At 57.6% G+C, this 26,899-nt stretch overlaps 1 protein-coding gene and 1 long non-coding RNA gene across 3 annotated transcripts in view; both read left to right on the top strand.

Annotated features, from left to right (window-relative positions):
* Positions 1-1,761: 1,761 nt before the first annotated feature.
* LOC148774437 (uncharacterized) lies at positions 1,762-4,602 on the top strand. Of its 2 annotated transcripts, none has more exons than XR_016035959.1 (4): positions 1,762-1,855; positions 2,230-2,347; positions 3,881-4,000; positions 4,499-4,602. It is a non-coding gene; the product is annotated as an uncharacterized LOC148774437 (long non-coding RNA). The 2 variants fall into 2 exon arrangements; XR_016035958.1 differs by lacking the exon at positions 1,762-1,855 and adding an exon at positions 1,857-1,949.
* An 826-nt stretch (positions 4,603-5,428) lies between these two features.
* CMIP (c-Maf inducing protein) overlaps positions 5,429-26,899 on the top strand; it is a 208,807-nt gene continuing 187,336 nt past the window's right edge. Inside the window, exon 1 of the mRNA XM_055413063.2 lies at positions 5,429-6,061. Within this exon, the coding sequence (XP_055269038.1) occupies positions 5,765-6,061 (297 nt within the window). The 5' untranslated portion in view covers positions 5,429-5,764. The remainder of the gene's footprint in view (positions 6,062-26,899) is intronic.

Here is a 26,899-nt window from a genome sequence, read left to right as displayed (position 1 = left end):
TAATCTCCCCAGACTGTGAACCACAGGATGCCTGGGGAGCAGCCTGTACCGGCTGAGGAGGTGGGAAAACATTTTCCTTCAAACCAGGGGCTCTCAATCAGGGCTGATTCTGCCTCCCAGGTGACATGCAGTAACGTCTGGAGACATTCTGTTTGTCACAAATCGTGGCTGCTCCTGGCATCTATGGGTTAGGGCCAAGGATGCTGCTAAACACCCTCCAGTGCCCAGGGCAGCTGTCTGCTGCCAGGAATGCTCCAGCCCTTAAATGTTCATACCAAAGCCAAAGTTGAAACCCCTGCAAAGATGCTGTACTGAGTGTCCGTGCTCCAGTTGTTGGGCAACATGAGCCGGAGAAGGGCTGTAATCAGGGCCTTGGAAACACGGGTTCGAAAATGACAGTGGCAATATGAAAATACAATGCTTATTCTATATGCTCACCCAGGGCTGGGCTGTGAGCTCATTTAATTCCTATGACTCTGGGAAAAGGTGCTGTTATAATCCCATTTTACAGCAAATCAACCAAAGATACATACATCTGGTAAATGGAAGGGCGAGGAGTTTGTTTTCTTCTCGGCACACTTTTTTGAGGGGGCAAAGGGGAAGGATGGGTGTCTGATTCCCCTCACTTAACTATGAGCCCCGCAAGGGCAGCATCTTGTGTGAGCTGGACAAGCCCTTGGCCCTCAGTAGGTGCTGACAGGGGTTTAATGGAATTGAATGCAGGCAGGCAGGAAGCAGGGCAGTGTTGCCTAGTGGTTAGAATGTTGGCATTGCAGTTTGATTTCCAACCATTCAACAGATAACCATCGTGCAGCTTCTGTAATCCAGAACAGGCAGGGACCTGTTAGAGCTGACCTATGCTCACCCATTAGAGCTGACTGTTTTTTAGGAATTTTGCAAGCTGGTTGTCAGAGCCATTAAACAGGATGGAATATCAACTTATATTTAAATAAATTGTATCTTTAAAAAGGTAATAAAACTCATCAGTTCAGTCCAGTTCAGTCGCTCAGTTATGTCTGACACTTTGCAACCCCATGAACCACAGCATACCAGGCTTCCCTGTCCATCACCAACTCCCCACTTCCTAATTATTTTACTAGCATTTCTGTTCTAAAGGTTATTTATGCCTATTTCAGGGGTCCCCAAACTTCTTCTGTAAAAGGGCCAGATAGAAATATTTTAGGCTTTGCAAGCTCTGAGCTGAGACCCCTCCACCCCTGTTTCGTGTCCCCCGGAACACACTGCAATGGGGTACATCTCTTCCCAACTCTCCATGTTCAGTGAGGCCTGCTGATAACCTGAAGATGGCTGTGGTGAGAATATTTCCACCAGGGAGATTGTCAAATGCTATAAATCAGTACCCCCACACCCCCCAGCCCACCGCAAGGTGATGCTTAAACATTCACTAGCACACTACTGGACACAGTGATGGGCAGAACTGGAACAGATCCTGCCCTCTTGGAGGATACAGTGTGTTGGGTTTGTGCAGCATTTCATGGAGAGGGGAGGAGGGAACTGGGCAAAGGGCCTATGGGCGTGTGGTAGGTAGAAGCAGATGCCTAGGTGGCCCTCTCCCAGGGCTAGTCATCAGCTCTCACACTCTCCTCCCCGCCGGGGACTCTGCAACTTCCTCACGTCCCTTTGTTGGCCGTCAGGGCAGCAGGTCTGTCTTTCCCCTCTGAGTTGGCTCCAGGGGGTGACCTGAGGGACCTCAGGGTTGAGCTGTGAGCTGTTTCCTGCTTCCTCACTACAGGCCCCCAGCGTCTAGCATGGAGTGGTGTCTTCACCAACATGGCTCCAAGTGAATCCGTGATACACTATTGATCCAAGTGAAAGAGGAACTTGCAGTGAGCTGGTGAGAGCAGAACATTGGTCTTTGGGACTGGCTCAGACGAGGAGGGGCTGCCAGCAAAGATCAGAGAACATGGAAGCTTTGTCTGGTGACCTCTGTGAGTCAACTGGCCCATGAGCCCCGGGAGAGTGATGGGTTCGTGACCTTGCCTGTCGTTCTTACTGCTCCATGACCCTGTCAGATTTGATGCCAGGAGGGTGACCTCTAAGGGACCTGCACTATTGCTGGCAGAATCTGGACTCCTGTGGCACCGAGGATGACCTGGGCACCTGAGGCATTGGTGGAAACTCAGTGGGCTTGTGTCTCCTACAGAGGTCGGGAGGCTGCAGGGAGGGGGCTTCTGATGGAATCTGACAGCTGGACTTACTCATTTTTAGGTCAAGAACCTGGGCCACTGGGAGGCGAGGGACTCTGTGTATCACTGAATATAAACGCATTCCATCTCCTCGCAGCCTTGCTCACTGACCTGTCTATGGCCTAAGCAACAGGGGACAGGTGAGTCTGACCACAGGTCACTGTGTATTTGCTTGCAAGCATGAGGGCTACTGTTGACCAGGAACTCCTGCTTTCAGTTTCCAGGCAACTTCTTATAGTATCTTGTGGGCTCCATGTCACTGACCTCAAACTAAGAAATATTATTGAAAGATATATTGATCAAATTCAGCACTTTTCTTCCTGAGCCTCTGCTCAGGAAAAATTACAAAAGGAGTGGGAAAGAATGGTCAGACAGAATTTTGGGTCAAAATCTTGGCTAAGATCCTCATGTTTGTCTAAACCTCAACTTCCTCATCCTTAAGATGGAGATGGTAATTTCTGACTTTTGGGTTGGTTGAGAGGAAGAAAAGAGAACAAATATATAATGCCCCCAGCATAGTACCTGGCACTTTATCACACTGTTCCTCCCCATGCATGATTTCCTGTTGCACCCCATCACCTCCCTCCTGGGTACCCACGAAAGGCTCTCCACCAGCCTCCTTGCCTCCAGGCTGCTGCTGTGCAAACCCTGTCCGTGTCATGCTGTGGCCAGTGACCTGGATGAAGGTGACATCTACAAGTCACTCCCCTGAATGGCCTGTGTGGTGACTTCCCACTGCTCTCAGGGCAGAGTCTGGTCTCTGGGCCTGCACTTCAGGGTGCTGCTTGTTCTACCCCTGCTCACCTCTAGGGCCTTTGCCCTGCACACCCCCGCCCCGGGCTCTTTGTATGCCGTGGCAAAACGCCTGGCGTTTCCTGCACGGGCTGAGGGTCTTCCCTGCTTCCAGGAGCACTTTTCCCCTCTCTCCCTGATTCCTAATGACCACTTGGAGTCAGGATGTGTCCACAGTGCCACAGCACACAACCGTAAACCTCTCCCCACCCCACCCCCATTCTTGGAGTGCCATGAGCAGTATGGGAATTGTCTTTACATGCCCTTAGATGCTGAGCTTCGCACCTGGGCCAGGTCCTGATTAGCCACATGAGGCTAGCAGCCTTTCTGTATCTTTATCTGCAGGAGGGGATGGTGATGGGTCAACCCTGTGTCATAGTGTTGCTGTGAGAAGGAAAAGTTGTGTGTGTGCTTAGGACGCTAGGAATTATTCCTGCAATTGGCAAACAGCAGCTCAATAAAGGTCTGAACAACAGATCTAACCCCCTTAAATGGACTTCCCAGGAGGTAAAGAACCCGCCTGCCAATGCAGGATATGTAAGAGACATGGGTTCGATCCCTGGGTCAGGAAGATCTCCTGGAGGAGGGCATGGCAACCCACTCCAGTATTCTGGCTTGGAGAATCCCAGGGACAGAGAGGAGCCTGGCAGGCTACAGTCCACCGGGTTGCAAAAAGACACGACTGAAGCGACTGAGCACGCATAACCCTCTAAAAGGTATGGCCTGGGCTTGTGTCATCAGTTAGGGGTTCTGGCTTGACTCCTTCTTATTTGATGGTTTTCTCAAGGCTGTTGAAGTTCAGAACTAGAAGAAGAGAATTTGCCAGCAGGTTGTAGGGAGTCAGTGAATTCCCCATTTCCCCACCTCATTTGCTTCCCCAGGGCTCACGAGAGAACAGCTCTGTGCATCTATCTCCTGGGCAGCCTGCATGTGTCTTCTCTGTGGAGGGACGCACATCGGGCCCTGACTTCCACCCGGGTGCCAGCCCTGGCCTGGCTTGGGTGAGTATCTTTTGGGGAGCCCTAATCTTGTGTGTTCTGGAACGGGGGGAGGGGACAATCCCCACTGAAGGGCTGCCGTGGACAGACTTTGGCATTTATGATGCAATTCAATGCATGCTCACACATCCGTGTGTCCACTTACTGTGGCACCTTCACTAAACAAAAAGGCACAGATCTGAGGGTTTTAATGCTATTGACTGTAGAAGTATGTAGATGTGAGGGACCCAACCCCAGAGCTGAGCACTGGCTAGGTGGCTCTGGGTACCTCTCCCGATGGCACACAGGGACCGTTTCTTGTCGCACAGCTGGGGTGCCCCTGTAACGTGGCAGTTCGTTCCCCAAGGGTGCTTCCAATATGGTTCTCTCACAGCCCTGCAGGGCCTGGGGATCCAGAGAGAAATGACCCAGCCTGAAGGGGAGAGGAAAAGAGGTCGGGGCTGCTGGGGTGCAGGTGGGGGTGGGGGGTGTCATAACGCTGGAGAGGGATTCTGTGTCCAGGTTCCTGTTAGGAACTGATCAGGCTCCAGGAGGAGAAGGAAAGCAAGGGGGGATGGTGGCTGGGGAGCCTGTCCCCTCCCCCGAGAAGCTTGAGGACCCCAAGGGCAGAGAGACATCTGTAAATGACCAGGAGGCTCATGGAGTCCGACCGGCTGAGCCAGGGTGTGTGTGTCTCATTATTTGGATACCTGACTGGACATTTGCAATTCGAGGGACTATATGTGTCCTGTGGCCATCCAGGTGGGCGGCCAGAGCTGGGCGGGGGTGGAGGGTCACCTGGCCATCCAGGTGGGCGGCCAGAGCTGGGCGGAGGGTGGTGTCACCTGGCCATCCAGGTGGGCGGCCAGAGCTGGGCGGAGGGTGGTTGTCACCTGGCCATCCAGGTGGGCGGCAGAGCTGGGCGGAGGGTGGTTGTCACCTGGCCATCCAGGTGGACAGCCAGAACTAGGCGGGGGTCCCAGCTCGGGCGGCCCTCCCCCAGCACCTCCGGCCCAGTCCTCCCCGGCCCCGGCCCCTCGGGCTGGCACCCGGCTGCCGCTCCGCCACCCGCTCGGACGGCTCTCGGGCCCGGGCCACCTGGGCACCGGCGGCGGGGGGAGCGCGGCCCGGCGTGACGTCAGGCGCCCCGCCCCCGGCCCCCGGTTCCGGGCGGGGCTCCGGGGTCCCGCGGGCCAGGCCGCCCCCGCCCCCAGCCCCGGGGCCACCGCTCCCGCGCGGCCGCGCCCGCCCCGCGCGCCCCCGCCGGCGGACCCCGCCCGCGCGAGGCTGAAGCCGCGGCGGCGGCCGGCGTTGCCGCCATTGACGTCAGAGGGCGGGCACATGACCCCCGGGGACCAATCGCGCGCGCGCCGCGCGGCTCCGCGAGCTCCCCGCCGCGCCGGCCCCCGCGGCCCCGCCGCACACTCGCCCGCGGACGGCAGCCCGGACACACGCACCGTGCACACTAGCGGGCGGCGGGCCCGAGACACGCCCGCCCGCGCGGCCGCCCGCCGCCGCCGCCCCCCGCCCGCGCCCCCGCGCCCCCGCGCCTCCGCCCGCCGAGCCGGTCCGGCCGCCGCCAGCATGCACCCGACGAGCTAGGAGGAAGCCGGAGCCCCGCAGGAAGCCCCGAGCCTCCCGCCGCCCGGGCCCCGCCCCTGCGGGGCGCCCCCAGCCCCGCGCCCGCCGCCTTCCCGGGGGCTGGGGGGGTGCGGGCCGCCGCCCGGGGGGCCCCGCCGCCCCGGCAGCCCGGGCCAGCCCCTCTCCCCGCTCCCCTCCGGCCCGGCCATGGATCTGACCAGCAGCTCGGGCGGCGGCGACCCTCGGCAGATCGAGGAGACCAAGCCGCTGCTGGGGGGCGACGTGCCGGCCCCCGAAGGCACGAAGATGGGCGCCGTGCCCTGCCGCCGGGCCCTGCTGCTGTGCAACGGGATGAGGTACAAGCTGCTGCAGGAGGGCGACATCCAGGTCTGTGTCATCCGGCACCCGCGGACCTTTCTCAGCAAGATTCTCACCTCGAAATTCCTGAGGCGCTGGGAGCCGCACCACCTAACGCTGGCCGACAACAGCCTGGCGTCCGCCACGGTGAGTCGCTCTGCGCGTCGGCGCGCCCGCACCCCCGCGCCTCCCCTCGGGGCCCGGGAGGCGCCCCCTCCCACCGGCCGCTGCACCTGGAGCTCGGGGCCTGTCCGGCGCCGGGGGGGAGGTTGGTGGTGGGGGCACCGGGAGAACCGGGCACCCCTTTACCCGGCTGGGCTCCCGGCTGCATTGTGGATTCCGGCGGGCCCGGGGAGACCCTGGAATTCTGGAGAGGATCTGGCCCTGTCCCCAGACTGAGCATTCGGGCACCTCCGGGCCCAGCGCTTGTGTTTCTTACGGCTGGGACCTTGGGATAGACCCGAGGCTGGGCCCCGATGGTGGTGAGGGTTCCTTTTCTGAAGGCACATCTGGATCTGCGCCGGAGGGGAAAACAAAACAATTTAAAAAAAAAAAAGCAAAAAAAAAGCCCCAACAACCTCAAAACCCCAAAACCCCAAAAATTTCCAGAAGCCAGTTCCTTTCTTTGCTCTACCCGTCTTTTTTTTGCCTGGGCTGGCAGGCAAAACTGGGTGCTTCCCTTTCTGGAAAAAAAAAACAAAACAAAACACCTAGTTGGCAACACAGGGAGGGTGGAAGTGGAGGGGGAGGGGGCGGGGGTCCTGGGTTATCTCCTCCCCACGGAGGGCGGTCAAGTTCCAGTGCGGAAGCTGGCTTGTGGGGCTCTGGTGTTGCATTGTCTGTGTAGTATTTTGTACGTGTGTTTTGTTGCTGGAGGTTGTATTTATGTTATTGTTTTAAAATGTATGGTTGGGACTGGGTCACCCTGATGAGAGGGAGAGAAGTCACGGATCAGTTTCTGAAATCAAATCTGCAAGGTGGAGAGAGCCGGCTGTGGTGGGGTCTCTGCGGGGGAGGGTAGCAGGCAGGAGGTGAACAGGATGCTTTGTGTTTTGAAACAAGGACAGTTTAAAGCACCAGCTCTGCTTGGGCCCGAGCCTTGCTGAGTGCAGGGTGATGTGTGGTGGGGGGTGTCCCATCCTCTCTGGAGAGGTGGCAGGTCTTCCCCAGAATGCAGTCTTCCCTGGGGCAGCCGTGATCCTGTTTACTAAGCCCGTGGGGCGGTGGGGGTGTGCTGAATCCAATTCCTGCCCACACCTGTGCCAAGAAAACCCAGCCAGGAAGCAGGGTGTCACTTACACGACATGTCACAAATGTGTAGTGTGTGCAGACATCCCCCCGGCGTCCATGTTCCCTTGGCTGTGTGTCACAGGCCATGACACATGCTCCAAGGAATGGGGAGGGGGAAAAGTTAGCAAAAGAAACCATACTCCTTGAAACAGCTCCCCCCCCCACCACCTCCCAAGAGCATTGAAACACACGAGGACTCTTATTCTGAATTTTGGGTCCGACGTGCTCAGAACACCTATTTTTTCTTTCCTGTGGGCACGCTGGTGCAATCTGCAATGACCGCCTTCTTGGGGAGGATCCTGGGTTGCCGTGAAGCCTTCCAGCCCCAGTTTCAGGCTCGCGCACGTTCTCAAACCCCATCAGGCGGAGCCCCAGGCCGCGGCATTTGGCTTTTCATTTGACGGAGGGGGAGCCTCTGAAAACCCGCCAGCACACAGTGTTTTAGATTCAGCCCTCAGTGGTCCCTTCCTAATGTGGCTTCAGAATTTCCCCCTGGCTGGCAGGGGTGGGTGTGGGGGTCAGAGTGGGGGACTTTTATCTTTCTTTCTGCCACCCCTTAACATGAAGGGGAGCTGGGGAGGAGAAAGCGGCTGGGAGGCACAGTGGCCCTCCGTGGGAAGGACGGGCCCAGCTCCTGTGCCCCCCTGGAGGAAGCTGGGCACTGTGCTGTGCTGCCCGTGGTTGCGGGGAGCCAGCTGGGGAGGCGCAGAGTGCCCCTCCCCCTCCCCGCCCTCCCCCAGTTTACCTCTGATTGCTCAAGAGGTGTGTTTTGGAGAGAGAGATGGGAGGAGGCGAGGGTGAAGCCACTTGCCCTGGGCTTCTCAAGCAGCCCGCCCCCCCTCCCCCCACAAGCCCACACCACCTTCCCCAGCTGGGGTGGGTGGCACCTTTCCCTGCCCAGGCCCCTCCGGAGAAGAGCCGTGATTTTCTGGGCCTGGGGGCCGAGGGCCAGATGCGTCTCAGCAGAGCCTTGCCCTGGCGTTGGGAAACGTGTAGGGGGGAGCTCCGGACCGGTGTGCCATGGACTGCCCCCTTCTTCCCCTGTCAGCAGGCTGCGCTGGCAGGGCAGGGGTTGTCCCTAACTGTGGCCACGGTGTACTCCAGGGAGGTGCATGGGTCTCTGTGTGCCAGGGCCCGTGGGCACGGACTGGGGCTGCTGCGGCAGGCCCGGCCACGGCAGCAGCCTCCTGGGCAGAGGTGGGGTTGACGGCACGTTATCGCATCCCCAGACACCTGGCTGGTGCTGGTGACCAGGCCCTGGGGAAGGAAAGCAGCCCAAGGGGTGTCCCTGAGGTCCAGGCGTTACGTAATCTGTCTGTGCTTTAGAGCGTGGCCCAAGCCCTCCATCGAGAAACGTTAGCCCAAATGAAACAAAGGTGAACTTGAGTGTAGTTCTCTACAGCGGCGGAAAGCCCCGTGCGGCCCAGCCTCAAGCTGCCGGTGGGGCAGTGTTTCATATCGGTCATAGCCTTCCATAAAATGTGCATCGTCCTTTCATTAAGCCGTCTACACCGCTCCTCTCAGAACCATCTGGTAATTATCTGGTTAACTGTGTGGGCTTCAGGCACAAGACTCAGAGTGATTGATCTGGATTCAAACCAATAAACAAACCAAATACACTCTTTGCCCAAACCCTTTTTGTAGTCTGTCTACACGATCCAATTAGCTGGATGGTGGTCAGAGATACAGACCAGGCATCCAGGACCACAGCTGTCTCAGGCGGCAGGGGGCGGGAGGGGGGGAGGCATCCAGGCTCTCAGGCCCACCTGGCGGGCAGCTCCAGCTGGGTGCCCCCCACCCCGCAGGTGGACGGTCCTCTCTCCATTCCCTCCTGGGGAGGTGGGCTCAGCCCAGGGCCCCCGGGGGGGCGGCAGTGCATGGGGTGGAGGGTGGCAGCCTCCTCCCCTGGCCCGGCTGTTAACTTTGCCTTCGGTGGGGTCAGGTTGGAGCTTGCCCCCGCGCCTATCTGCTGAGCCGGTTACTGATTAAATCCTTGCAGAGTCAACAGTGTGCCTGACATGGCCGGTGACAGCGCCAGGCCTGATGCACTGTGTGCAGGAGACTTTGGATCCGGAAGACTCATAAACAAAGAGGGAAACGCAAAGGCGACAGTGACCCGGCTGGCTGCCGAGGGGGGTTGGTGGGGGTAGCTGCGAGGCGCCTGCCCCTCCCTGGGGTACACACGGCCGCACCTTGCGGGGGAAGGGCCCATCTGCCCAGGCTGTGGCCTGCACACGGTGCCTCCTTGCCGTTTCATGTCCGGACTTCCCAGTCCTCCGCCTCCCTGGGCCTGTCGTGGCTGCTGCCCACGGCGTTGGTGGTAGCCAAAGGCCCAGAGTCCTGCAGAAGCAGACAGGATTCGGGTCTGAGGAACCAGAGTCCATTTTGCTGTTGTCCTGCCTGGGCTGAATTTGATCACCTGCTAGGCATGTTTGTCCGCGGAAAGAGGGCTTTGTCCCTGTGCTTTGTCTCCTCTGCACCAGAGAAGTGCAGATCTTCTCTGCTGCTAACCTTTTATTCTAACTTTTTTTTTAAATAGCATGTAGCGTGTGGCATCTCAGAATTGGGGGAGGTGGTCTAGCATTGGGGGAGGTGGTCTAGTCTGACCAAAGAGGGGTCAGAGCACAGGTTAACAGTGGCCTTCTTTATTCTTAAGCCTCGATTCATTGATGAGACTTGTTTTTAAATTCTCAGCCATTCTGCTGCTTCAACTGAAATGTCTCTGGGCTTTTTGCTGCCAAAGGGAAAAGAGGAGTCCCTTCGGTTTTCCTTGGTTTCTTTGGCCTGATGTTTTCTTTGGGGCCTGACCTTCTGAGCTTGGACTCCCGCTTTCTAAGCACCTACTGGGTGTCGAGTGCCAGGTTTGTCTGGATGGTGGTTTCCCTTGGGAGTTAAAATCCTTGTCCTCCTGAGTAAGTCCCAGGTCCCGTGGGAACTTGCCTGCGTGTGCATGCACACGTGTGTTCGTTTCTCCACTCCTGTCACTTGCACCTCCTCCTTGGGCCCGTCCCGGCCTTTGATTTGTGTGATGCTTTTCATGGCGTGAGTAAACACAGAGAATTCTTTTTTCTTCTTTCAGTGCCATTTGTCATAAGATTTTGGAGTATATCAAATTTGTTTCCCAGGTAACTTGGCTGATTGGAGGGGGGGTGGAGGGGAGGGCCGAGACAGAAGAGGAGGAGAAAATCTGAATTCTCTGTAAACAGCACAGGTGGTCTGCTTCCCCAGGCTGTAATAAATAAGTGCGTTTTCAGGAGGGAGTAGTTTTGATGCTGCCACTCACCTGGTGCAATCTGAGGTGCCCTTTCTGGCCACAGGAAAAATCGCGCCAGTCCAGGTTGAAGGTATCAAGCCTGCCACTCACGACGGGGCTCTGCTACCGAGCCAGTGTGGGCTCCGTGCCCACAGGTGGCCATGCCCGGTGTGCCCATTCCTCGGTGCCAACTGGGGTGACCGCTGACGCACCTGGCAGTGGGAGAGGGCATTTGTGGGGCACCACATTCAGCCAGGCTTAGGGGGACCCTGGTGGCCAAGTCAGCCTGAAAAACTGAAGCTGCCCGAGGGTACCTCATTGCTGGCTTCAGCTTGGCCCGCACGCGTGGTACCTACTTGGTAGTTTGGTGGAATGGACCTCCAGATGTGGTCAAGTTACGCCTTAGATGAAAGGCTTAAATGAGATTCAGCAAGGCAGGCTCGCGGTTCAGGCGTCTCCACTGCGGAGCAGCACAGAAGGGTTTGCTCAGGGTCTGGAGTGTAAACTTCCTGACTTTGTGACTTTGGGAATGTTGCTTTCCCTCGCTGGGCTTTGCTTTCCCCCTAGAAGAGGGAATGATCTTCCCGCATTTCCAGGGTTCCTGTGAGTACTGGAGGTCGCTCACGTTGGCACCTGGCAGGATGGCCAGCACGCAGCAAGGGTGTGACAAGGGGCTGGTGATCCCCTTGGGGTTCTCCTCGTTACCCTGAGAGAGCATCTTGAAACCCTGGACGGATGCAGGGGACACCCGCTGTTTAAAATCGGGCTGAGTCCAGAGGAAAGTCTCCGGGGACGAGCGGTGTGTTTGGGAGACTTAGGGGTATTTAGTGGATCTGGGATGTATGAAAGGAAGAGAAATTGTTGGAAGCAGTTTGTGAACAATTCCTCAAGGGGAACAGTCTAATTTTGTTTTTTTTTTAAATACAGAATTCCCCCCGTCTCCTTTTTATTTTTCCCTGAAAACTGAAATACTAATACACACGTCGAGTACCTTCAGATGGTATGGCAGGGCATACAGGGAAGTGACACATCCCTACAGTCCCCAGTTCTTGCAGGCCGGCCCTGCGTCCTTGCTGTGCGTCCGGGGCGTCTTCACAGGGTCCTGTGCTGCCGTTCCCGGCCGGGCGGCGTGCTCTCTGTCGGTCGTTCTGTGCAGACCCGTCCCAGCTGAGCTGCTCCTCCCTGTGGCATGGCAGAGGGGCACCGCGACGGCGTCAGTAGGCCATCCCCCGCCACTGGACACTTAGCTTAGTCCCAGGCTTCTGCCGTTTCCAGCCAGACAACTTGCCATTTTTATGGAGTGGAGTTGCTCTGTTTTTATCATTTGAGTGCTCTTCGCCTGCTTTTCTGGCGAGTGTTAAAATATTCAGGCCCACAGTGCTTTGCGAGGGTGTGCTGACCTCCCACGGTGGGGATGGGCCATGAAGCCTGGGGTCACTGCTGTCTTGAGTCACGCCTGGGTCTGGCTCAGTGTCAGCGGCCAGTGAGCCTCCTGAGGGTCTGGCTGCCTGGCCCCAGCAGGAGCTGCTGACCTCCGCCCTGAGGACAGGGGTCTGCGTGGCCAGGCCGGCCGTTTCCTGCTCCCCCTGAGAGCATCACTGTTGTCCCCCGGCTTCCTGCTTCCCCAGGACGGAGGCCAGGCTGCCCGGCCCCATGGTGGAGAAAAGGAGGAAGTGACAGTGTCTCTTCCCGGCTCCCAGCACTGGTGACAAGGCACCTAGTGTTTTCAGTGGGCGCCAAGGGAGGCCGTGTGAGGCTGAAGCGTGGCTGATACCAGCAGGGCCCTACGAAGGGTGAAGAGACACACATGTGTGCGCACGTGTGTGTATGTGTGTGCGCATGCGGGTGGTTTCTGTGTCCATTGAGACTAAGGGGATCACGGAGAACATATTTTTTGGTGCAGAAATGGGTTGTTGTGCTGAAAGTGAATGTCCAGTAGCGTTTATTCCTGCCACCTTCCGCTGTCTGGGGTGTTGCTGGGGTGGGTGGAGGGGACCAGCCAGACCCAGCAGAGGGGTCAGGCCAGCAGGCTTGAGTCCGGCCCCCACAGCGTCCTTGATGGTGGGTGACCTCGGGCAGGCCACCTCCCCTCTCTCGTTATCCGTGAAGTTCACATTATGGGGACTTCCTTTTAGCATGATGTCAGGGTTAGATGAATTAAGGCTTGGCAGTTCATTTAGCAGATAAATACCGCTATCTGTAGGCACTTTGAAGAAAACCAGTCCCTGCCCTTCTGGAGCGTGTGTCCGTGCGGGGGGGACAGACAAGAAACCACTGAGTAAGGAAATATAAAGTCTGTCCAGCCCCTGAGAGAGCAGCAGGTGGGCCAGCTGTGCGGGGCTCGGGCCTTGCTGCTCTGCACAGCACGTTCAGGGCAGGAGGTGGTGTCTGGTGGGAGCGCATTCCTGACAGAGGACCGCAGATGCAAAGGCCCTGAGGCTGGCCTGGCTTAGGATCACGCAGTGAAGTGCCCGCATCTCAGCAAACGCTCTCCAGTTGTCATCACCCCTGCCTTCCAGGAGCTGCTGTCATCTATTAAAAAATACCTGTGAGCACCCGGACGTGCAGCTCCCTGCCCCATGGAGCTCTTTCCTTTCTTTCTACCACTTCTGGGGTGTGTGTGTTTTATTTAACCCGCTCCCTCCCTTAGTGGAGAATGGCAGTGCTCTGCTGCTGCTGCTGCTCAGTCGCTTCAGTCGTGTCCGACTCTGTGCGACCCCGTAGACAGCAGCCCACCAGGCTCCCCCGTCCCTGGGATTCTCCAGGCAAGAACACTGAAGTAGGTTGCCATTTCCTTCTCCAATGCGTGAGTGCTCTAAGAGTGCTTAAATTATTCAGTACAAAACCCAGCCAAACTTCAAAACCAGCTCCCTTTGTCCATACTGCATTACAGAGGTTCTCAGACCTAGAACCTACTAATCATTGAATTCGCTTCAGTCTTTTTTTCCGTTGAGTAAGCGCTAAGGGCCAGCGTGTTGCCCAAAGACCCTTGCACTTGACTCAGCAGCTGGGCTGGAACTCATCTCGGGGGCTCCTGCCTCCCAGCACCCCAGGCTGCTGCCGCCTGCCTTTGCGTTGGTTCTCCTGCTCTCAGTTGCTGTCAGCAGTGATGTGACTGGGAGAGTGTGTGCACGGACGAGGCTGAGCAAGTTCCTTTCAGAGGGAAGGAGAAGGGCTGGGTTTTCCAGTCGCCAGCGGGACTCCGTTGGGCAGGGCAGCAGAGGCTCCTGAGGCTGGGGTCATCAGGGGAGAAGAGATGGCCCTGGCATGTTTCCTGGGGTCCTGGGCTGGTCCCCAGCTCTTAGAGGTCCAGGAGAGCTGCAGGTAGGAGCGCACAGCCTGGGGAGAGCACAGACTGCCTCTGTTGGCTTGCTGTGTAGCCCAGGCGAGTCTGGTCTCCTCCACGTGCCCGCGTGAGGCTCAGTATGCACTGAGCTGGGGCTGGGGCGCTATAGGGGGTGGGGGAGACGGGCTGGGGCGCTGTAGGGGGTGGGGGAGAGCCAGCCTGTGCTTCCTGCAGCACGGGTTCCTTCTGGCTCCTGTCCTGGGCTAGTGGGGGGTTTCTGCCCCGTCTAGGGCTTCATGGAGAGGGGACTGGGGAGAGGGCGCGAGTGCCATGCAGAGGTTTGGTCTGAGTCTGGCTACTCTGTGGGCCACAGCTCAGTCACAGGGCGACCTTGGAGGGTGGGGGAGGCTAAGGAGCAGAGTTTGTCACATGCGGGAGACAGGAGCCCCTGGATCCATGGTGACTCCCGCCCCGGGGCCTCTGAGATGCGACAGTGGTCTGGGGGTCTCCAGGATACCTGGAGCCGAGCTGCTGCCCTGGAAGGGAAATCCACATGGCCTGGTCTCGTCTGGCTCCTGGGTTTGAGCGTAGGGGCCGGTCAGGAAAGTCTGCAGTCTGCTCTTTAGTGGGGAATAAAATGGGGTAGGTGAACCTATCGCACGGGCTGGAGCAGCGCACTCATGATCACTGTGAGGCTTGCCATCCACGCGCTGAGCACCGGGCACCGCGCTCAGTGAATTTTCCAAACAGCCCTGCAGGGCAGGTATAACCCTTCCCATTTTACAGAAGCTGCAGCGGAGGCTCAGATGGGGAGAGCTGGGGAGAGCTGGGGAGAGGCCGAGTGGCGAGGCGAAGGCGGGTCTGTGCCACACCTGAGAGCGCTTGTCCCTGAATGTCCACGCGTCTGTCTGCTGGAGGTCCAGAATGACTTAGCCTCTTGCAGAAACATCTCAGTTGGGAACCAGTGGGCTTATCAGTTTCGTGTTTGGCAGACATCCCTTGGCGAATTCGTCAAGTGAGTTCAGGGAACTGGTGTCGGGACGTGAATGCCAAGTATTTGCACAGAGTGAGCGCCAGGTACTAGGTTTTTGGATGGAGTACCAGCCACTGTGTGTGCAGAGGGGTTTCCAGGTCCTGCCCTTGGGAGCAGGTTACCCCCTGCCAGGCGCTGGGCGGACAAGGTGCGTGTTCGCTGGTACCGCACGTACAAAGTCAGATACACCCTTTGCCCCCCTAAAGACTCAGTCAGATTGGGGTGCACTTCAAATGAGGGGACACTATAGGAGTGTACCTCCTCAGAGAGATTTGTGCCTCGTCCTGCTGTTTGGAGGCAGGAAGAGGTGCTGCTGCTGGAGGCCAGGGGCTTTCATGAAGGACTTTGTAGGAGAGACTCATCTCGATGGATAGAAGTGGGATTGGGGACCAGCAGAGAAGCGGGTAGGGGCTGGAGCCGTGGGGGCATGTTGGGGACACTGCCGTCCTCTGCAGGCGGTGGGCGGCATGAGAGCACGTGGATAAGGACAGGCAGAGTTGCTTCCCAGCATGGGGGGGACTCACCAGGGCGCAGGTGGGCCGGGCGGCCCGCATCATGATGCGGGGTTGGGGGTGCCCAGCTGAGAGCCCGTGGTGTCCCTGAGCGGGAGCTTAGGGAAAGCAGGGGTCAGAGTCACCAGGCCAGGCTTCAGCCCCAGCAGTGACTGCTAAACCGCAGTCACCACCCGGGGTTCACTTTCAGGAGCTGGGCTGGGTGGACACTGCTGTGACCCCCACAGCACCCCCATGCTGCTGTCACCCCTCCTTTTCCCAGAGGGGGGCCCCGGGGCCAGGCCTCTCGGCAGATGCTCTGTGGCTGAATGCGTGGATGACTGAGTGAAGGAAGGAGCCAATGTCCGGTCGGGTGGGCCCTTGTGTGGGCGGGCCGAGGAATACCTCCTCCGTCCGAGTCCCTGCCTGTCCCTGTTGCCTGCAGTGAAGGGCAGCGCGTGCCCTGCAGTTGCCCCACAAAGGGCTGGACAGGCCTCCGCTTCCTGGCCCGCAGCCCCCAGGGCCCTCGGGTGCTTTCCAGATCCTGGGCCTAGGCCCTCCGCAGGGCACTGTGGCTCCCAGGACTCCCCTTCTGGAAGCTTCCTCCCAGGAAGCCTGGGGGGGAGGCCCAGCCTGGCCCTGGGGCGCTTGGGAAGGGGGTCCCATCGAGCCGAGTCTGGGCCGCAGTGCTGGCCCACGGGGGCTGTCATGGGCCTTCAGGCCGGGCGGTGGCGGGGGCAGGGCTGCTCGCTGGAGAGAGCAACAGCGCCTCTCTGACATCTGTCTGCTGCTCCCGTTGGTTTGTGTTTCCTGACCCGGTGACCTGCCTTGGGGGTGGGAAAACGGGAGAGCTTGGCCCATCCCCGCCCTCTGGTGACTCCTGCGCTTGGGGGTCCCAGCAGGGTGGGCCTCTGGGGTCAGACAGCCTAGGGCTCCCTGGGCGGAGGGGACTGCAGGCCAGTAGTGGCACTGAGCCCTTGGTGTGTCTGCGCGTTCAAACCAGCCCCCGAGGCGCCTGTTTACACGTGGGGAAATCGAGGCCCCGAGAGCCTCGGTGACACTGGGACCCAGACGGCCTGGCTCCACAGCCACAGGCTCCTTCCTCCACAGCACGGTGCCCGCAGGGCAGCGAGAACCGCAGCTGGCACCCACCCCACCTCTGTGCTGAGTCCTTCACGTACACGAGCGCTTCTCTTTTTGATTGTTTTTGTCGCAGTACAGTCAGTTTACAGCATTATATTAGTTTCAGGTGTATCAGGTATAGTGATCCAGTGTTTTTACCGCTTTTGCTCAGTTAAACGTCATAAGGTAATGGCTAGAATTCCCTGTGCTGTCCAGCATGTCCTTGTTGCTTATCCATTTTACATACAGTAGTTTGTACCCCTGTCTTGTCCCTCACCCCTGCCCTTTGGCTGCTGGTAACCACTGGTTTGTTTTCCACGTCTGTGAGTCTACATCTGTTTGGCTGTATGCATTCATTTGTGCTATTTTTCAGATTCCACACATAAGTGACATCATACAGTATTTATCTTTCTCTGTCTGATTCATTCCACTAAGCATAATATTCTCCAGGTTCAGTCCTGTTGCTGCAAATGCCAGAATTTCCTTCTTTTTTATGGCTGAGTAATATTCCATCATGCGTGTACTCACATTTTCATTATCTGTTTGTCTGTTGAGGGACACCTGTGTTGCTTCCATGTCTTGACTATTGTAAACAGTGCTGCTGTGAGCATTGAGGTGCATGTATCTTTTCAAATTAGAGTTGTCCGTTTTTTTCCAGGTATGTTCCCAGGAGTGAAACTGCTGGGTCAGATGTAGATGAGCTTGTTTACACTTCCCGATGCCCCTGTGAGATGCTGCCTTCATTGTGCCCATTTTGCAGATGGTCAGACTGGGTCCTAGAGAGATGAGGTCACTATTCACCCAGCTAGTGGTGGTGGAGCTGGGATTTGCCTCCAGGGCATCTGGCTCCAGAGAATAACTGCGTGTGCTGCTGAGCAGGGCTCAAGAGCAGAGGCTGAGAAAGGTCCAGGGTGGGCAAGGCTGTGCGAGGGGGTGGTGCCTGTGGAAGTGGGGGAGGGTGGTGACCGAGCGAGTGCCTCACCCTGGGTGGTTCAGCCATCTGCCTGCAGACCTGTGGAGGTTTGCTTCTCACCTGCCCCTGGTAAGGGGTTGGGATCGTGAACCCAACCTCTCAGAGCCTGTTTCCTCACCTGAGATGGCCTGTCCCCCAGAGCTGACTGTGGTGGCTCAGTGGTGGCAAGCCTGGTGTCTGGAGCCCACTGTGGAGCGTAGCTGGGCTCCCCCAGCCCTTGTGGCTCTGACTCGGCCCCCAGAGCCTTCCCCGACCGCTGGTGGGGTGAGGGGAAACTTGGCCCGGTGCTTCCCCAGCTGGGGGACGATGGCGTCTGTACCCGCCTATCTTCTCCGTCAGCTCTTCGCCTCCACACTTGTAAAATAAAACAAAAATAATCCCACGGGGACGATGATGATCTTACAAAATACAGAAGGAAACGATTCTCTCATAGCCCCGCCACCCAGAAACCGCCCAGGTGGACACTTTGGGGTTGAGGCATCTCTGCTCTCCCCTGGATGAGTCCGTGTGACACACGCGGTCGTGTGTGTGCACAGCGAGCGGGCCGGGCCTTCTTAGTCAGGGGTGCTGAAGCATTGTCGTGCACGGTCTCAGGGTGTGTATGCGCTCTGGCCCCGTGGGTCACTGGGCCCAGGTCCTGCTTGCTGGTGGGGACTGTCCTGGGCTTTGTGGATGTTGAGCTGCACTCCTGGCCCCGGGCCACTCGATGCCAGCGCTCTGCTCCCCACAGTTGGAACAGCTCCTGACTCCCGGAGATGCTGCCAGGAGTCCCTGGGGGGCACAGGGCGGATTGAGAACGCCGTGGTGACCCGGCGGAGGCCTCGTCTGCCCCCAGAGGTCCCACGTGAGGAGCGGCCCTGGCTGCATGCTGGCCCCTGGCGGAGCTGGGAGCCTGCGCTCCCGTCCGCAGTCACCTTGCTCCTCTGGAACCTGGCACACGGTGGGAACCAAGAGCTAGCGGCGCGGGGCTGCAGGAGCCCTGACCCCGCGTCTGTGGTGCAGGGCTGAGAGCCAAGGGCCCCCAGAAGGAAACCCCGAGCTCCCCACACCTTTGATCCCTGCCTCGGGGCACCCCCCACTGTCCCTGCCTTCGCCTGATGACTCAGGACTTCAGAGATCTGGGTTGTTGGAAGGGGAATTGCATCATGCCAATAAAAAAAGAAGAGAAAATTAGCATTAGAAAGTTTTGGTGTGAGGAAAACGACTTTGAGACTCGCTTCTTGAATCCTGTCTAAGTTGTGTTTTAGGGGAACAGGGTGCAGAGGAGGCGGTGGGCGCAGAGAAGAGGGAGTGGGCGCAGTGGGCGGCCGGCTCTGTGGCTCTCCTGTAAAGGTCTCCTGTGCTTGAATCAAGTCCCACCCGTGGCTGTGCTTTGGGTTCCCCTGCTCTTTGGAGCCGAGTGACCACACTATCAGCAAGGATACCCAGAGGAAGCATCTAGAGTCTTTGTGGGTCCTCCTGGCAGGTGCAGTGACGGGGTGAGGGTCTCTGGCCAGAGACTGTTGCGGAGGGCAGTGGTCTGGGGCCCTCTGATGCCCCAGTGGTGAGCAGGGCACCCTCTGGGCTGGGACAGCCAAGCGCTGGTGGATCTCAGCGCCCGGCCCAGTGGTCCCGTGTCAGGCATGCCCCGCTTGGTGTTCATGGTGGGCCCTGATTGAAGGGGCACCCGCTGCAATGCGAAACCCTGGGGAAGAGGTAGCTCAAGACCCTGCCTCTCGGGTCCGGCCTTCCCTGATTGGGACACTCATTGTCTGTAACTACTGCCCAGTGATTTTGGATCCAGATACTTATTAATTAGGCCACAGGAGCAGTGGCGTGATGCAGCCCTCAGTTTTCTTGTCTGTAAGCTGGGGCTAAGGGGGGCTGCCCCCGGGGTTCTCTAAAAGAATGAAGGGACACGGTGCATGGGTGGAAAGTGCCCCATGGTGTCACGCAGGGAGCAGCGCTCAGCGGACACCCCTGCGTCGTCACCGCCAACTTGAGCCTGTCCCGCTCCGCCCGCTGCGCTCCTGCTTCTGCTCGACCGGGAACTTCTTGAAGGCAGGGGTCTTGTCCAGCAACACCCGAAGACGTCAGTTGCGGCTTCTGGCAGGATCCAGTTGCCTGATGTGTAGAGGCCCTGGGCATCACAGGCCGAGAAGGGACGGAATGGGTCTCAGGTTTTGTGGGAAACCCCAGCCCTGCCTGGTGAACCCGGAGCTGTTGGGAGAACCTCCAGGGTGCGCCTGTGATCTCGGACCCTGGGACCTGGAATGGACCTCAGCCCTGGACTCAACCCCAGCCTCCGCGTCACCGACTCGGGCAAGATGGAAACCGGCAGTTGGGAGGATTAAGCTATTACTGGTGGTTTTCACCTCAGCTTTCAGCAGCAGTGCTTGGGAAATAAGATTTTGATCTTGGAAAATATGATTTAAAAACAGAAATGAAAGTCGCTTTTATTTTCTCAACGAGATTGCCCCTGACACACGCGCAGGGCCTCAATGTTGGCGTTGAGGCTGAGCCTGCCAATGGGGAGGCCACGCATGGCACTTCTGCGAGGCACGCCTGTGCACATGTCATAACCCCTGCACCCCGCACCCCGGCTTCCCGCCTGTGATCCCCCTACTTGGGTCTGCAGTGCAAGGGCGCGCGGTTTAGACAGGGCCCGGGGAGGTCCTTGTCTCTGGAGGTAGCTCAGCGTGTGGTCTCAGCCTCACCGACACCGTCGGTGGTAACCCTGCCACCAGGGGAGGGGGCACCTCCCTTGGACCCCTGCCAAGAACTGAGCCCCTTGCTGAGTGGCTTCACGGGGCTTGCCTCTGGTTCTTCCCTCCCAGCGTGCCCGTCTTGGAGCAGGAACTGGGTGCTCTCCCTGTTGGTTGAGGCCTGGAGCTCTGCGTCCCCACTGGACCTCCGTGGAGCCTTCTAAGAGGGGAGGTGTGGCCCTGGCCGCCCCAGGGCTGACGCTCCACCTTCATGCACGCTTCCGTGTGTCAGCTCACCCCCGGACTTCCGTGCCCTCAACCTTCTGTGGGTCTGGCCCATTGGTAGGGACCCTGCAGGGAGATGAGCCCTTCAGCTTCTCCCTCGGGGCTGCCGTGGGCAGGCAGCGTCCCTTGGCCACAGCCCCTGTCCTGTCACCCCCGTCCCTGGTTCTGCAGCTGCTGCTTTTCCATATCCCTTCGGGCCGCAGGGCCGGTCGCCACTTGCTTCCTGTGTCCCGGGAAAGCCCCAGCCCCAAGTCAGTCAGGACAGTGGGTCAGCCCAGGTGGAAACCCCCTCTCATGCTTTCCCCGTGCTCTGCCCGCACCGTGGTGTGTTGCCCTTTGGGCATAGTTTCTTCAGATGACACCAGTGTGTGTCTGCCATCTGTTTCTTTCCGGGGCCCCGACTGAGTCTCCAGAAGGACCAGGAGGATGGAGCTGTTTGCAGAGCCTCTCTCCCCTTAGAGTTCGGAGTAACCAAAGGGGCTGTACTGCTGAACCTGGGGAAAGAAGTTACTCTTGTGCTTAGACCTTTTTTTTCCTGAAAATATGCCCCTTCAAAGAAATGGTGGTGGTGGTGGTGGTGGTGAAAGCAGTGGCTCTTTGCCCACTTACTCCGGGCTTGTTGTTGTGTTAAGAACCCTGGTGCACTGACGTGTTTACTCATCATGACAACCCTCCGTGGCTTTTCCAGGATGAGAAAACTGAGGCTGAGTGAGATGAAGTAATTTGCTGGAGCTCAGGATGGGCCCGAGGTCGGGCCAGGGCCTGAACTCTGGAGGCCCTGAACTCTGGAGGCCCTGCTGTGAGGTTCCTGTGCTCACTGGTGAGGTGTCCTACAGCCCAGGCCGACCCGGGCAAGCCCGCAGGCGCGCTCCTCCTGGCTTGGACGGGCTGTCTCGCTGGGTGTGCAGGCAGCAGACCTGATGTTTTCTACTTCCTCTCCTGTGGCGGGGCTTGTGTGCATGGAGCACGCAGGACTGGCTGGGCGGCCGGTTTTGGCTTTGCTGAATTTAGCTATGGCCAGTGTTGGAAAATGTTAGCCTGTTCTTTCCTTTTCCATCCCTCCCCCCTTTTAAAATTTTTGTAATTAAAATCAGAGGCGGCCAGAATTGAAAGCGAACCTACAGGTTATCTAGTTCTGGGATGGCAAATGTATGTGACACACACATGTAGCCCCTCCTCTTTGCTTTGCCCCTGGTAGATAACGCTCATCAATCCTGGGAGAATCATTCCTTCCCGTTAAACCTGGAGACAGACAGTACCAATCAATCATTGTTGGCATGCAGCGTGTGTCTCACTGCATACATTCGGAACCCAAGGCCCAGAGAAGTTACATGACCCTCGTGGGAGCCGCTGGGGTTGTGGAGCTCACTCTTCAGGGGACTCGCTGGGAGGTGACTTGGGGTTGAAAGCCTGCTGTCTAAACAAAGTGCAGTGTGGGGGAAGGACCTGGGTTTTGCATAGCAGTGTGTGGATCTGGGTTTAAATCCCACTTCTGCTTCTGGTTGCAACTTGAGGCGGGTCGCGTGGCTTCCCTGAACCTGGGTCTCTGAAACTGCAAAGTATGGAGCTGGTGTCGCAGAGTTGTGGGGATAAATGACAGGGAGGGTGAACTCGGCCTCCTGCAGGTGCTGATTGAGGCCCAGTGGCAGGGGGACCACTCTGGTCCCGGCCTGTGGTGTCAGCCCCGTGGACGTGGCCCTGCCCTCTGTGACCTCAAAGACAAGGCTTGACTCAAGTAACTGGGTTTCTTCCTCTTCGCTTCTTGGAAGCCTGTGATATTGTACTGGTATGGCTATTTTTTTTTTTAACAACTCTTCCGTCACATCCACTTAAATTTGGCCTGTTTATGCATCACAGGGAATTTTTTTCTTTCCTTCCTCGTTTCATTTTTGTCCTTGTGTCAGGGCGGGTTGGGTCAGGGAGGAATGGATGTGCCAGGATACTGGGTCTTTTAGACTGTTTAGAGGGACACCCTCCTCTTGGAAACCTGATGAGAGCTGTGGACCCTTCCTCAGGCAAAATGGTAAGAAGACAGGATCATAAAATTTGGCATCTAGAGTATAGGCATTTTTAGGAATTGATTCATGGACCCCCCCTCAGGTTATAAACCAGTCCAGGGGGCCTGTGAGAGTCCACTAGCAGGAAAGGGACCTTTGCCCAGAAATAAACGTGTAAATGACAAAAGAAGAACGCTCCATGATGAAAGGTCAGGGTTTTCATTTGGAGTCCCGCTCTTCTGGCTGGGCCAGTGGGTTTGTCCGTGTAGCTCTCTGTGTGCTCGTTAAGCTGTGTTTAGTCTTCTTGGTTATGGTAAAGCATTTTTCATTTTATCCTAGTCTGGAGTTTCAAGGTTGGTACTTCTTGCCCTGAAGTGTTGATTTTAGGGTTTAGTGCAGTTCTTTACCCTCTGATACGGCAGACGGCACCCTGCAGACGCGCTGTGGCCATGCCCAGGCCAGTTCTGCCGGCCTCACAGGTGGTGGCCCAGCGCTCGGCTGTCCCAGCGCACAGGGTGACCTCGGGCCCCCTCACCTCTCCGACCTGCGGAGCTGGGGACAGAATGACCTCCAGCCCCTGGAGGTCAAGAACTCAAGAAGAATGAGGTTGACAGTCCAGGTCTGGACGATGTCCAAATAGGCCACAGTGGATTTTGCATTCACTTGCTTTTGGAATTTGAACTCAGAAGTGTGGAGCCTTTGCGCTGTGAAAGGTTGGTGTTTTGTGTGATGGAGGTTGCCTGGCAGATTCAGCTGAAGGGGACTGAGTCCCTCTGTCAGGTGCAGGGGTGTAGTTCTGATGCCTCCTCCCCCTGATGCGGGGACTTCAGGCAGGCCGGCCTGCAGAGTGAGGGGAAGGCCAGGCCTCCCTGGCTGGCGGCTGGCAGAAGAGCCCCAGCAGTGGGCGTCCGCGCTGTCTTTGACTCTCCGGTGCCGCCTCCCCGCCGGGTGCCCTCTGTCGCCCTGGAGAAGCATCATTGAGGTGACCAGAGAGAGAAGGTTCCAGGGGAGCATTTCACGTGTAGACCTGGAATTTTGCCGGGCTGATTTCTTTGCCACGATTTTGCACTTGCGTGTTCTTAAGCCAGAGAGAAGAGTTGAACTTTCCCTCTTGTTTGCTTCATTACTCCCACCACATTTGGCAGTTTGGGTGGGATGTGGTTGTGTTTTTTTTTTTATGACTCTCAGATTCGATTTTAGAAGTGTGCTGTGTGCCTGCAGGCCTCTCGCATCCTTGAAGATTTCATAGGGAGTTCCGAACCGACTGTCCAGCTGGGCGTATCAATGGAATCTGCGGTTTCTTGAGCACCCGCTATGTGCCAGGTGCTTGGGCACCAGATTGCACCCTTGCAGCACCCCCTGCCCCCGGGTGGGTAGTGTCTCCATGTTACAGGGCTGTGGATAGCCCCTGGCTGTAGGCTGGTGGTCACACCCTGGTCCGGCTGGCCTGAGTCTGTGGGCTTTTCCCTGAGTCTGGGTGTTCTTTCTGTCTCCACCCTGGTAACATTCCACTGGAGGGAAAATGAGTAGGCATCGGCTGGACAGCAAGGCAAGGTCTGGAGAGTTCTGTTTCTCCATCTCAGCCACCTCCCCGCCGAGCTCAGGGGTGGCTGGGGTCGCCTCTGCCATCTAGCCACTGGCCAGGCCGGCCCTCTCCAAGTAACTAGCTCTGGGGTGAAGTTGGGGCTCCGTCTGCCTCACCTCTGTGACCTTCCCTGGCAGCTGGGGCTGGTGTGTAAAGAAGAGGGCAGAGGAGACAGCTTTCCCATCAGTTTCCCTGTGTTCCAGGTGAGGCCTGGGCTCTGGGGGCGTGGCTTGGGCGTGGCCACTTAGACAGACAGATGGGAGGCCAGGCCGAACCTGAGTTGTTCCTGGTAGGTGTGCACCGCCCCTTTACCTGGAACGGATGCCTCTTGGGGGTTGGTGTCAGGACCTGGAGGCAGATACTTGCCAGCATCTTCCTCGAATCAGCTCTGAGTCACTGCAGGAGGGAACGGATCTGTGTGGTCCCTCAGCCCACGTCTGGTCTGGCGGGATCATCTGGGCTGGTGCTTCCGTTTTGCAGTTGGCGAACAGGTCACCGATCCTTCCGCAGCGCGGCTCCGGGTTTTCTGTCTTGGTTGCTGTGTACTGCCGTGGTCTCCCTTAGGCATCTGAGCTCTGTGTGTGCTGTAATGTGCACACCATTTGTCATTCTAGCTGTTGGCGTCGTGGTGCCATCACCACCTGTACCCCGATCTTCATCTCCCTCCGCGTAAACCCTGCCCCTGTTAAACTGCAACCGCCCCTACCCCAGCTCCTGGCAGCCGCTGTCCCATCTTCTGTCTCTGCGGCTTTGCCTCTTCAGGTGCCTCATGTGAGTGGAACCACACGGAACTCGTCCCCCTGTGTCTGCCTTGTGTCACTCAGCTTAATGTTTTCCAAGTCTCCCTGTGTTGTGTGTGCGTGCGTTCAGTCGTGTACGACTCTTTACCCCATGGCCTGTAGTCTGCCAGGCTCCTCTGTCCGTTGAATTTTCCCGGCAAGAATACTGGAGTGGGTAGCCATTTCTTTTTTCAGGGGATCTTCCCGACTCAGGGATTGATCCCAAGTCTCTTGCATCTCCTGCGTTGGCAGGCAGGTTCTTTACCAGCTGAGTCATCAGGGAAGCCCCTGCCCATATTGTAACATGTATCAAAATTTCATTACTTTACATCCTTGAATAGTATTACATGGTATGGGTAGGCCATATTTTGTTTATCCTTTCATCTGTTGATGGGCACTTGGGTTGTGTCCATGAACTTTTAGTTCTGTGGTTGATGATGCTGTGAACATCGGGGCAAATGCTGGTTAGGGCTGTTGATTTCAGTTTTTTTTTTTTTTTAATTGTTATTCACTTCAAAACCTTTATCAGAGACACGGTTCTCTTCTGGGGTGGGTGGGTAGCCTTGATCTCCAGAGGAACTCTGATGTTTCCCCTTCCCCAATCAGGACAAACCACACCTCCTCCTCCTCCCCAGCAGAGGGATGCAGGATGGAGGCCCAGGCCACACCACGGAGGGGTCCTTGGGCCTCTGTGCGTTCACCCCAGATGGACAATGTAGTTGACTGCAGTTCTTCTGTCTGTCTACTTCATTGTAGACGTTCATTATTGCAGGACGGTCATCTCCACCTCTCCCATTTCAAAGGGAGCTCAGCTGTGCTGTAGAATACTGGGTCGATGTGCTCAATCAAGAGAAGAAAATAAACTTTAACTAGAACGAGAACCTCCAGGAATGATAATTTGTGTTTGTTTGGTAGGTCGGTCATTGGCGTGAGCTGTTTTCTTCGTCCACACGGGATCACTCTGTATCTGCAGTCTTTGGTGCTGTGAATAGGTCTTCGTGCAGGGATGGGAAGGCCTCGGTGCCTCGCCCGGAGCAGGGAGGAGGCGTCGGCTGGCTTCTGCCACCGGCTGAATGTGCACTCCCTACAGGAAGCGCCTCTTGGGGACCCGCTCCTGCCTGTGACTGCTGGGCCTCCTTCACCCGTTCCCCTTCCTGTGACCTGCCCCCTGGCCAGTCCGCCCAGCCCCGTGCCTGGTGGTGCTTCCTGTTCCGTAGAGAAGGGGTGGAATGAATGGGTGGGTGAAGCTGACAGGCCTGCTGACTTGCGAGGGGCTTTGCGGGGGACCCTTCCGCCGCACCCCGCACCTGGCGCGCTTCACGCCAAGTTGCCCTTCTGCTGTGTCCCCCGCTGTGGCTGCTGTCCCCCAAAGCTGCCTTCACATGGCCCCGTTCACTCCCCTGTGCGTGTCCCCTCCCTGCACACGTGTTTCCGCGGGTCTCCTGTGTATCAAGCACCTGACTAGTCGCTGGGTGTGGGGTGACCAACACAGGGCCCCTTCAAGGACCTGACATTCCAGGGTGGGGACGTCTGTGTGCAGAAGAACACGGCGACTTCAGAGAGCTGTTACGTGTGAAGAAGGAAAACACATCCTTTTCTTTTTTTCTCCCCCCACTTTCGTTTTTCTTTATATTAAAAAAAAAAATCCAATCCAGCAGTTTCTTGGTTGCTTGAGGCCAGGTTGTGTGCACTTTACTGGGTTCGAATCCCAGCTCCTCCTGTTGCTGGCAGTGCCCTTACACTTGGCCAGCCTCCGTCTTCTCATCTGTGTAGGAAAGATGGTGGTGTGTCTACTTCCCTGCTGCGATGAGGCCCGGGGGTGGCTCGGCCCGCAGCGCGCCATGCACAGTGCCTGGTTTGCAGCTGCCCTCGTCGTGAACCTGCAATCCCAGGATGATGCTGCCAGCTCTGCGGCTTTAAAACGACGAAACTGGCCCGTCCAGAGCATAGGAGCCAGAGGAGCACTGAGTGTGGGGGACTCGACACAGCTTCGCTTCCCTGGACGTGGGGCTGAATCGCGTTTGTCCAGCCCGCCCTTCTCCCTGGGAGCAGGGACAGAGGGGTCCAGCGTGACGGGCTCCGGGCCCTCACCAGGCTGGGGAAGCCGGCGCCGGGAGTTCTGCATCAGGGCCCGGCCCTTTCCCTTTCCCTTTGCCTCAGACGGGGCCAGGACCCTCTGGTTGGATGGTTGGAATGCTCAGAGCATA

This window comes from Moschus berezovskii, chromosome 22 (genome assembly GCF_049115385.1).
Source record: "Moschus berezovskii isolate FMDL1 chromosome 22, NW_MosBer_1.0, whole genome shotgun sequence".
NCBI classification, from domain to species: Eukaryota; Metazoa; Chordata; class Mammalia; order Artiodactyla; family Moschidae; genus Moschus; species Moschus berezovskii.
The sequence above is the reverse complement of the archived record's forward strand: the minus strand, read 5'-3'. Positions and strand labels throughout refer to the sequence as shown.